We start from the raw sequence: 12,349 nt of genomic DNA on the forward strand, positions 1-12,349 counted from the left end.
ACCTGATGATATCTTAAATCCCTATTCCTTGTGACATGTTGATAAGAACATGTAGTCCTGTAAATCTAAAACGTTTGTGTGTCTATACCACAGCGTATGTGGAGTCGAAAGGACCTTTACTCCTAGATTGTGACTGTACTACCGTAATTTGCCAAGCTTCGGGCAATTCGGAATATGATCATCGCTTTTGTATTGTGTTGGATCTGCTACTATATACTTACCATAAGACTATATTTACTTTTCATAAGAGCAAATACAAAATACTAGATCGGGATAGCAGCTCCTAGACTATAGGGAGGGAGAAATAGGTTAACATTTAAAACGACCACTGGCAAGTGCTAAACGCAATATAGCCACATACAAATGACTTTCAACATTTTCTGATTCTATTCCAATTTTCAGGATGTGTTTTTGGTCTCTTCTGTAATGTCACCTGTCGCAGTATAAATAGCTTTACCCTGAAATAGTTCTGTTCCAATATCGTAAAGAGCCTCATATGGTGTGTGTATGTGGCCCCTCCCACAAAGCTGTTTCGCAATAATACAAGAAATGGCACCGATGAAGAATACTTACTGGTTTTGAATAAAACGAATATGAATCCTGACCTTTTACGCAATGAAGTTAACCACAATAATCATCACTTATGAGTAGCCTATTTTGTTTATGACATAGTTTGGTTCTGTGAGAAGAAAATGTTTTATTTACATATTTTGTGATGTTATTTTTAGTGACGGCCATGTGGGATTACTGGTAGGCGTATGTGTTAGGCGTTGTTTGAAGAATTTTCGGATCTCTTTGCATACCAGTGGTATACGGTAACAATTCGCTGCTGGTTTATTTGTCCTCACTATGAATTACAGCAGTGTTTATTGACGCTAATTCTAGTTACGGTGACCGTGTATGTTACCAATGGTCCCAACTTTTAGTTCACGCATGACATACGGTCTCTCCAAAAAACCAGCGCTCGCCCTCTCTTGTAACGCTGCTGTTTTCTCTGAATCGCTGGCAGACACTGCTTCAGATCTGGCTGCGAGACTTTGTGGATTACTAGGTCATTTTAGCCGCACACTTCCACTTAATTATTTATTCCACAATCCTAAAATACTTCATCGCCTCTCGACGGATTTGAGCCCTGGCAACCCCAGAACACGACGAAATGACAAATGAGGAAGAGACTGCTGGAGCTTTCGGCGTTTCACCTCGGGGGAGCCGGTTTCCTGGTGACTAAAATGTCCAATGACAACTTTGTGTCTATGATTGACCCTCAGGAGACAATCATTTCCCGTCTCGTAGGTTTCCGCCAAACCGAGCGAGTGAGAGAGAGAGGGATAGAGAAAAAAAAAACCGAAACCTAGACAGGCGGAGCCTGGGAGTGGTGGAGTCTGAAAGTAGCCGAGAGCGCCGCTGATACTTGGCGAGCTGCAGAGGCGTGTGAGGCACCCAAGGAAGCGGGAGCTGGCTTTTCACGTTCAGCCTGAATCATCCCGCCCCGACTCTCCAAGTTGGAGAAGTGGAGCTCGGCAGGAGGCGGTGTGTGTGAGCTCTTTGGGGGAAGATGATGTAAGAGGCGCTTTGCCAGCTGCTTTCTCTCTCTCACTGGGAGATGTGACAAACCGGGAGCTTACAGCAGTCTATCCGGAGCTGGGGATCAGGAGCAACCCCAGAGCGGAGGGCAGGGAGGGAGGGAGCTAAACAAATAGGGTCACTCCGTTCGGCCGCCAGAGCACAGGGACCGAGCCCCTCCCTCCTCCTCTCCCCCCCCCCCCGCTCCCGGGGGGCCGGACTCTGCTCCAATACTCCATCTCTCTCCCCCCCCGCCCCATTACAGTGGAGGCGCTGGAGTCGGGGGGAAGCGGAGCTGGGAGTCTCCCGGTGTCCCGGGTGGGCCGGGGTAGGGGAGGCTGCTCTCTGACCAAGTGCGCTGCCCCGCCGCCGCCGCCGCCGCCGCCGGGAGGGGTGGAGGCGGCCTCTCTCTCCTGGCCAGAAGTTGGCTCCGGGCTCCCGGCCATGGCTCTGAACGCGAACTGCAGGCCGGCTCCCCCGCTGGCGGCCCGGGAGAGCAGCGGGCCCCCGCTGCCTGATGTGGTGGAGCTGAATGTGGGCGGCCAGGTGTACTTCACCCGCCTGTCCACCCTGACCAGCCTCCCGAACTCGGTGCTCGGCAGGATGTTCGGCCACAAGAGGAACTCGGCAGGCCCCGAGCTGGCCCGGGACAACCGCGGGCGCTTCTTCATCGACCGGGACGGCTTCCTATTCCGTTACATCCTGGACTACCTGCGGGACAGGGCGGTGGTACTGCCCGAGCTCTTCCCGGAGAAGATGCGCCTCCGGCGGGAGGCGGAGTTCTTCCATCTGCCTGAGTTGGTCCGCATGCTGAGCCCGGACGAAGGGCACAGCCCCGGCCTCGAGGAGCCCTCTCACAGCGACCTGGATGAGCTGTCCCAGGGCAGCGACCTCCCCCGGGCCGGCAGCCAGGCAGCGGAGCGCAGGGCCGGCTTCATCACGCTGGGTTACCGCGGCTCCTGTGTCCTGGGCCGGGATAGCCTGCAGGGGGATGCTCGCCTCTTCCGCCGGGTCCCCCGTATCCTCGCCTGCGGGCGGATCGGCCTCCTCAAGGAAGTCTTCGGAGACAATGTGAACGAGAGCAGGGACCCAGACCGGACGCCGGACAGGTACACGTCCCGCTTCTACCTCCGCTACCGTCAACTGGAGAGAGCCTTCGACACCCTGGCGGAAGCAGGCTTCACTCTACTAGGGAGCAACTCCTCTCTGACCGGCTCAGTGTGCGGCCAGGCGATTGACGACAGGGCATGGAGCAGCTACACCGAATACCTCTTCTACCGTGAGTACATTCCGGTTGTCTTCCTGTTTGCACCTAGCACGTTGTCTGCACCGTTCTCCAACTCCTCTTAGTCCACACCCTTTATTACCCATGTCCCGGTGCATACTCATCAGCCAACACCAGCTCCAGTTCCCCCACACACTACCAAGTGCACAGCCAATATCCAGCGCCCAACTATATTCCACAACTACCACCCAGCGCCCCAAATACTGCTCCTATCTGCTGTCAGCGCCCGACCTCAGACAACACCCTCTATCCAGTGTGCACCCACGAGTCCAGCGCCCAGTTACAGTGTGCACCCACTGTCCAACATGTTGCGGTGAGTTTGAGACGCAGTAGTTTGGTATCGAGTACATTTCCGTCCTCAAGCAACATTGAGCGTCGCCTAGCTTTCCGAGCCCTAACCGAGAACTAGCGCCCTGTCACCACCGACTGTACACTCGAACCCTTTGCTGAGAGAGCGCACCATGTCCGCTGCCCCCTGTTTGGACAGAAACTAAAATATAATATGACAGAAAATATTATTCGATGGTGAACAGGAGGTAAGGGTTCAAGTGACCATCGAACAACAAAACCTGGACAGGGATGCTGTACGTTGCGCATACACATTGCGTTTCTTTGTTAATAGCCCAAAGAAAAGAGCCCCGTAACCGCCGGAGAGTCTGTCCGGAAGGAGAACCACTAGCGGTGTTGCCGGGAAAGAGATACAGTACAGGAATGAAGTTGTAACAGTCTTTCCCGCTCCGAGAAGGAGCGGTTCAGCACCTGGACAGCGACTGCCAGAACAGTGGGGAATGTGACAAGTTCTCTGCCGTAAGAACTTTGTGATGCTGGATTGCTCGCTGCACTTTCTGGCGGCGGGAGCGGCTAGTTTCTAACTGGGTTGTAAAACAAGCAGCTTCAGCCAGCTTCTCCCAAAGCTACTCTGTCCCAGGGCTGGGAATGAAGCTCAAAGCCCGAATGGGTTTGATCAGTAGCCCAGACCATTAACAGGAGCTGGCAAGGGCGGTTCAGGGTCCGTGCGATACGAGCCGAGGACCCACAGAAAGCGAAAGAGAGGATGAGATTCCGTTTCTTCGGAAAAGTGATTTGCAACACTTGGATGTTATTAGTATGATTATTGCGAGTATCGGACACTGGCAGGGAGGCTCGTCATAAACAATTGGGACCCAGTCTACCGGTAAAATTGCAACTTCAAATCTGAGGGACATGACTTTAGCGTGAAAAAGAAATAGCGCTCCCCAAGTGCTGCGTTCTCGGGGCTGAGACACGGATAACAGACACACTTTTACAGGTTTACGATAAAACACCGGCGCGCTCAATCCTGACGATAGCGCTTCAGCTGGCAGCCGTCACAATGCCGCTTGCTAACATTTCCTAATCCATCTTTGTTACAGAGCCAGTCAGGTCTCTTTAAATGGGGCATTCTTTTTAAGGCAACGTTTATCTAAGGCAGTCGTCATTTACAAATCCTGCAACGGTCCTGAAGAACCTGTAATGAAGGAAAGAATCGAAAAGCAGTTTCTAGCTGATTTTACAACAAATATCACTATTTGACAATTCAGGGGGTTTACAAAACCGGGTATACACGGTCAGTGTTTAATTTATAATACCTTTGGTCCTGTATTTCTGTATTTTGATGAGGTATTACTGATGATCTAGCGATAAGTTGTCTGAACCAGGACAGTATTCGTCATTTTTTTTTTGTTGCTTTAGTTTCATAGCAGAGGATTTACCAACGGGATTGTAAAGCAGAAGCAACAACTTGGTGCAGCAATTGCAGAACAAGGCTAACGTGCTGGCCAAACGTTGATAAACAAATACCTACTTATTGCGATTGACTATTGCAGGTTGTACTGAGGGTAAGCTCTTTCCTCTATGTTACAAACTTAGATATATTTATATTTCCCTCTGGTAAGTTATATCAGCTGATGTTAATTACCATATGGAGGCTCTCTCAACATGAGTACTGGGACAATACTATGGCCTCTTAAAAGTCCATGTCAGCATGCCCTGTCTTTTCCGGTAAGGCCCAAACTATCTTTTTGAGCCTATTGAATGTACTGATTGGCTTGAGTTTCTTTGTTGCTTAATGCTCCACATTAAAATCTTATTGCCCTCTAGATGTGACAGTAGTTCTCTTCATCTACTGCACAGTTACTATTACTTATTCAAGTAGAGCAGGCCAAAGAAAGGACCGAAGCTGTCAAATGGGGTGTTGGGGTATAATCTGGTTTCTACAATTTAACACAATGAAGATGTTTACTTCTAAATTTTTTCAATAGTTTTCAATTTAGAATGAATGTAGAATTGGTAACCAGAGATTGTACTGATTCTTCAAAGATGGTTAGTCAAAACAGTAACTGAATCTGTTGATTTAATATACAGGATACAATTATTATTGAGTGCAATATTAATAGAAATAAATTTATTAATGAAACAATCTAACAATGATAATCCCAGGCTGTCAAATCTGAGGACTTTTTAACCATTCCATAAGTGACTTCATTGCCCTTTGTTCATATAGGGACATTTTTATGTTGGACTTTGGCAAGGATTAGATCTACTGACAACTTAGCTCCCACCAGTGATATGCCAGTTGGTCCAGTAACATTGTAAGTGTTACAGCTGCTATTTGCATATTCTTCCTTCCATCCTGAACAGTTGTATATAGTCATCAGTTAAGTAAAAAGACAATTAATTCATTTTGAAAACCCCACTGTGCACATCAGGAGTCAACAATAGAAGGCATGCTGAGTGATCAGCAAGTAATCAAAATAATTATCTTCAGTTTAATGACAGAGCTCATTCTGCTGCAAGATATAAAATAGTTGGGGGTGCTCTGACTTATTGTCTCCGACTGAGCTAACACGTAGTTATTGCGATTGTTATGCCTCAAATAAGACAATACAGTGACCTGAATTTTGCAGCTCCATCATGATACATCAGCATCGTTATTCTTCTGAAATTGACAAAAACCTCTGAAGGAAACTGTCATGCAGTTAAATGTGGAAATCTTGTAGCAGGTCATGTAGTGCAATGGGTGGTGTCTCTGCTTCTGAGCCAGAAGCTCAGGGTAGAAGTCCCACTTTAAGGACTTGATGGCAATAGAATGGTGTTCATAAGACAGCTAAGCAGGTTGATTATCAACCTATAAATCCTTCCACTGTGCCTATGTTAGATGGTAAAAGATTTTTCTAATCGGCCAAAGCCACGCTGTAGCTGCAATGCAACAGCCTTACTATCATAAAAGACTATGTGTGTATGTTCGTATTGTGTATTCCATGGCAAGCATCCTTCTCACTTCAAGGGTTGATGAGAAAAAAGGAAATCCAAATGTGATCGTGTACATTTCCATTAAGTATGCCATGGAAGATTGCATCCCCCCAGCCCCAATTGTGTTAATTACAAATCACCGAGCTAATGAAACTTACTCTTTTAAACTATTAGTTTAACTGTCAAAAAAAATTCAAAAAGAATTTCATGTTGTTGCATGAGATGTAATTGGATTTTGAACAGAGTAGTATGTTTATAATTATTAGTGAAAAGCCACACTGGCCCTGGGGGTACTTGTGCATAAAACACAGCAAGCTAGCGCAGAGGTGCAGCAGGTAATCAGGAAGATCAATGGAATGCTGGCTCTTATTTCAAGGAGGTTGAAGTATGAGAGTAGTTAAGCCTTACTGCAGTTGTACTGGTGAGACCATATCTGCAATACTCTGAACAGTTTTGGTCCCCTTACTTAAGGAAAGATATCACATCATTGTAGGCAGTTCAGAGAAGATTCACTTGGATGATCTCTGGTGTGGAGCGATTGTCATATGACCAAAGGCTGAACAGGTCAGTGATGAATGCTGTTGCTTTATTGCTGACCAGAAAATCTGGGTCATTATTTTCCATCATATGAGAAGGTAATTGAGAGTAAGAAACAAGTTCAGTACTGGCATAATGAATTTATATTTTGACATATCTACTGTAGCCAAGAGGAGAGGGAGGCATTTCTTCAGAGACCATTGGTAAAAATCCTGGGTCAGTTACAAAGCATTGCTCCCTATAAGCTGGAAGGAAATTCTCTTTGCTTTTCCCAACATGGAAATGATGAGCAGTGTGGATTCAATCCACATTAAAGTGTTGTGTGGCATAAAATGTTCCATTACATTTCACTGCCCAACATCACATACAATGCTGTTACTTTGTTACACTGAGTTAGTTGTTGGATATTGGTCTATTTTTACATCTTTATTCTGGAATAATTGCCCGAGAAGATAGATGCCTGACTCTGTAATGACTCAATAATGCTTCCTACTCAGCCTTAGAGGTGATCCTGATGATCCAATGCAACTCCAACATTCTAAAACTGGGAATGACTTCATAAGTTGCCCTAAGATGGAAATTGTAAGTTGAGAGCTGGCTAATATGTTTCTGGGCTTGGTATTTCTATGTTGTAGAAAGCTATTCATAAATTTGATTTAAAAATGCTTTCTAATAATTCAAGTTACTCATCAACGTTAACTAAAAATTGTATCTCACTCTGTACTGAGAAATTGCTTTGTTGTATTAGGTTACTCTTCAGGTTCTATAAAGCATAGTATTGATATTTTTTATTGTTCGCTGACCTCTAAATGCACTGTAATCAATAATCTGCTGGCATTTCCTATTCCAGAGTTGGGCAGAGTAGGGTTATATTTATAATTGACGATGTTAAATATCATGTTTTAATTCATTTTTAAGTGGTTTTTTTTCTATTTTAAAAAAACTTCTCACACACCAGTATACCTGCAACATCTTTCATTTATTTTCAGTGAATGAACAATACTTTCAGTCCATAGACCAATAATAATTCCTTTGAGTAGTTAACAAAAACACTGGCTCACCTGAATGAATTTTACTATTTCAAGGTTCATTGTCAGCTAACAGTGTTTTACAGAACTGTAGACAGAAGAGGGTGCAGTGGCACAGCTCATGATATGAAAGAATTATTTTATTCCAATGTCGTATTACAAAGTCAAAGTATTGGCTACAAGTTGACCTAAAATCCTAGTGCAATCACATTTTTACACCAGGTGTGTAACTGGTGATTGCTGAAATACTCCAAAAGCTGTAAACAACACAAAACAAAAAAATGCTGCCATAGAACAGCATCAAATTTACCTTTCCTGAAAATACTGTAACTATCTTTGCCCATTAGCACTCTCTGTACACAAGTTGAAAATCCTTGATTAAAGAAGATATAGTAATAATGTATTGTGGAAGTTGTGCATTATTGCATTTGTGAGAAACAGTCACAAAATATTCCACAGAGAAGAGGAATATAAAGTGGCCAACAGTTTCCTGCAAATTATTGACTGGACTATAGTTATCCTCCTGCCCTTTCAAAATACAAAAACAGTCTGCTGCTCCAGGTACTCCACTGCTTCATGTACCTAGGATCCTTTACTGTTGCTAAGATTCTAGTTAACTGTAAATGTTGTTCGTTTACTTCTTCAAATCTTGTAGCAAACAATTGTCTTGAAGAAGGCAGTGATTCTTCTTGACTAACAGTAGTTTTTAAGATAATAGTGTTCCCATAATGGTGTTAAATAGGGAAATCTAGGATATTAAACTAGGGACAATGAATCCATGTTGAAGGGCTCTTGTGGTGCAGTGGTAGTATCCCTGCCTTTGAGCCAGGAGACCTGGGTTCAAGTCCTATCTACTCCAGAAGTGTGTAATAGCATCTTTGAACAGGTTGATTCAGAAAATATATTTTAAAAATGAAGGTACGATGATATAAACCTATTTCAGGATGGTATATGATTTAGACAGGAACTTGGAAATGTTTGTGCTCCCATTTCATTTGTAACCAGCACTCGAGTCTAGAAAAGTATTTTAAAATTGCTGCCAGTCACTTGGGGAATATGGTGGCAGCATTGTGAAATCCTTGCACAAACATACTCTGATATAATTCTGACATTGAAACGAACAGAGGTATTCTATTTGAAATACCTATGGTGGTAAATGCTCCGCATTAACTGAATGTTTGATAGAAGAGTAAGTGTATGACTGTGCAACAAGCTGGTGTCTCAGAATTAAATTTCCAATAATCAAAGGTTAGCCTCCAAATACAAATAGGGTTCCTAATGGGCCTAATTTGTGAACTTGTCATGAAGTGCCTTGACTGACAATACCCTGCTTAACAAGGGTTTCCTTAATATTTGCATGACTCTGTTTTGGAATCAGATACTCTTTAATACATTAATGAGGGCATCTGACCTTTTGTCTTACCATAATCGTGCTCACTAGTAACCAAAAAAAGCAAGGTAATTTTCAATTAACCGTTCCAATATTTTATCCTCATGATTAGGAGGATGGTAAAATATAGTTCTTCTAATGACAAAAATGGTGTAAAAATCTGAAATTATAAATCTTTTCTCACTCTGAACATCCAACCAAAGGCAATTGTTATAACAATCACTGTTTGCATTGTACTGATCTAAGATGTCATTCCCATTTTTGGTAAATTTGCTTATGCTGCTGTTTTAGATATTGAGATGAGATCTAACTGGAGTTCAGATGACTCTTCCATCATACCTATCTTTTTAAATATTGTCATAAGCTACAACAAACTACGACACATGTAACCAGTGGTGTGCCACAAGGATTGGTGCTGGGTCCACTGCTTTTCATCATTTATATAAATGATTTGGATGTGACCGTCAGAGGTATGGTTAGTAAGTTTGCAGATGACACCAAAATAGGAGGTGTAGTGGACAGTGAAGAAGGCTACCCCAGAGTACAAAGGGATCTTGATCAGATGGGCCAATAGGCCGAGGAATGGCAGATGGAGTTTAATTGAGATAAATGGGAAGTGCTGCATTTTGGCAAGGGAAATCGGGGCAGGACATTTACACCTTAACGGTAAGGTCCTGGGGAGTTTTGGTGAACAAAGAGACCTTGGAGTGCAGATTCATAGTTATCCTTGAAAGTGGAATCGCAGGTAGACAGGATAGTGAAGAAGGTGTTTGGTATGTTTACTTTTATTGGTCATTGCATTGAGTATAGGAGTTGGGAGGTCATATTGCAGATGTACAGGGCATTGGTTAGGTCACTGTTGGAATACTGCAAGCAGTTCTGGTCTCCCTGCTGTAGGAAGGATGTTGTGAAATTTGAAAGGGCTCAGAAAAGACTTACAAGGATGTTGCTAGAGTTGGAGGGTTTGAGCTATAGGGAGAGGCTGAATAGACTGGGGCTATTTTTCCTGTAGCGTCGGAGGCTAAAGAGGTGACCTTATAGAGGTTTATAAAGTCATTTAGGATATGGATAGGTAAGTAGACAAGGTCTTTTCCCCGGTGTGGGGGAAGTCCAAAACTAGAAGACATAGGTTTAAGGTGACAGTGGAAAGACTTAAAAGGTATGTAAGGGGCAACTTTTTCACGCAGATGACAATGTGTTTATGGAAAGAGCTGCCAGAGAAAGTGATGGAAGCTGGTTACAATTACAACATTTAAAGGCATCTGGATGGGTGTATGAACAGGAAGGATTTAAAGGGATATGGGTCAAATGCTGGCAAATGAGATCAGATTTATTTAGGCTATCTGGTCAGAATGCATGATTTGGACTGAAGGGTCTGTTTTTGTGCTGTACATCTCTCTGACTCATTGACTTGTCCGTTTTGGTATAGTATTCAGGGACATGTGGATGACTATTCCAGTGGCACTTTTTGTTGATTGATATATTTTGCTGGTTCCCCAAACTCCCTCCCAGCAACATAAAGAATTGGCCTATTGTTGCAACTGTGGGACAACTCCACCACCAGCCATTTGGTCAGAGCCATCTTTGGAAGGTCTGTTTTTCCTGATTGGGGAATAGTTTGTGCCTGTCTGTGAGTCACCTGTTCAGGCAGAACAGGCTGTAAGACATCAGGCATCTTTTAATCAGTTGGTTCTTTCCATTAGATCTGACCAGGAATTATGGGCATTGCTTGTACTATGATGTTTGTATATGCAAGGGGCTTTCTTTGTGGTGAGCTTTAACCTCTTGAGTTTCGATGTGGCCTCTTGTATAATGACCACAGGAAAAGCCAGTGACATTACTGGTTGAATTATATTTTCAGGGCACCAATTCTGACTGATGTTGCCTAGGCCCTTTTTACTGCAGGGGCTCATTTTATCGCAGGGGCTGGTTCTAGTTTGTTTTGGGGTTCTGATAAGGATAGCCATTACAGCTGCTCTGGTATTTTCTTCAGTTGTATGCCAATGGTCCTCATTTTGGGTTAATTCCCAAAGTTGCCTTAACTTTCTGGTCTTAAAAATGTACTTTTCAAATGAGATTAGTTCTTTCCTCGTGTGAGGTTTTGGAGTTGCACATATTATGACATCTCATAGGCAAATCATACAAGCAGGGAACAAATAACACAGGCAGCCTCCCCAGGGCATTGGAGAATTTCATTCATTTTCCTGTTTGAGATCGTGCAGATTCTGAGCTGTCACATCTGCAGATATAGCCCAATCAAAAACTGCAGTTAGTTTGAGAGTTTAAAGATAATACTATCAGACAAAAGATTGTTTTAAATCACTGTTCCCCAACTTTGAATGAACTCACACTAAATGGCCCCACATTTTGTTTACTTTGAGGAGATCATTTCCCCCACTGATTGTGCCTAACTCCGTATGCAAGATTGTGTGTCAGAATGGGAAGGAGGAGCAATCTGCTCTACCATTTGCATCTCCTCTCCCTGTGGTTAGTTAGAATCCCAACAGTGTGGAAGCAGTCCATTTGGCCCATTGAGCCCACACCGCCCCCCTCCAAAAAGCATCCCACCCAGACCCATCCCTAACCTATCCCTGCATTTCCCACCTTAGTCACTATGGGCAAGTTAGCATGGCCAACCCACCTGACCTGCACATCTTTGGACTGTGGGAGGAAATCCACACAGATCAAGGAGAATGTGCAAATTCAACATAGACAGTTGCCCAAGGGTGGAACTAACTCTGGGTCCCTGGCACTGTGAGATAGCAGGGCTAACCGTGCTGCCCAGTTGTTTACCATGCTCCTGAAATAGGAGGTGGTCTTTGTTGTCCTGGTTGTTATTTATTATGGGGTAGTCTTACAGTTAAAACTGGGACTGGAACTCTGAGGATAGTGGGGACTGAACAAGGCAGACAGGAACTGCTGATGGAGATTTCATGAGCACATGCATCGATGTTCCGAGATACACTGGGGCTGGGAAAGCTGTATAAGGTGGTGTGGCTAGAGCAACATTGTTTGTCACCTGGTGTCTTGCTGTGTTTGCAGGGACTGGTAGAGCTGCTACATTACACAGAAATGACTTTCTTATGGTATAGAGCCAAATTCCTCCTGGTTTTCTCAACCTGATTGTGAAGGTTCCTTTCAGGTTCTACGGAACAGTGGGACAATTGGCCCTTTGAGTCTGCTCTGCCATTTAATATGATTGTGGCTGATCTGACTATAACATCAACTTTACATTCCTGCCTAACGCTGATAACCTTTCATCACCCACCCACCACC

The 12,349-nt window shown here is 44.1% G+C and overlaps 1 protein-coding gene across 1 annotated transcript in view; it reads left to right on the forward strand.

The window, feature by feature from the left end:
• Positions 1–2,007: 2,007 nt before the first annotated feature.
• kctd16b (potassium channel tetramerization domain containing 16b) overlaps positions 2,008–12,349 on the forward strand; it is a 196,608-nt gene continuing 186,266 nt past the window's right edge. The window contains exon 1 of the mRNA XM_048603752.1: positions 2,008–2,842. Within this exon, the coding sequence (XP_048459709.1) occupies positions 2,008–2,842 (835 nt within the window). The remainder of the gene's footprint in view (positions 2,843–12,349) is intronic.

The sequence above is a fragment of the Rhincodon typus genome, chromosome 12, assembly GCF_021869965.1.
Source record: "Rhincodon typus isolate 14 chromosome 12, sRhiTyp1.1, whole genome shotgun sequence".
In the NCBI taxonomy this organism is placed as follows: domain Eukaryota; kingdom Metazoa; phylum Chordata; class Chondrichthyes; order Orectolobiformes; family Rhincodontidae; genus Rhincodon; species Rhincodon typus.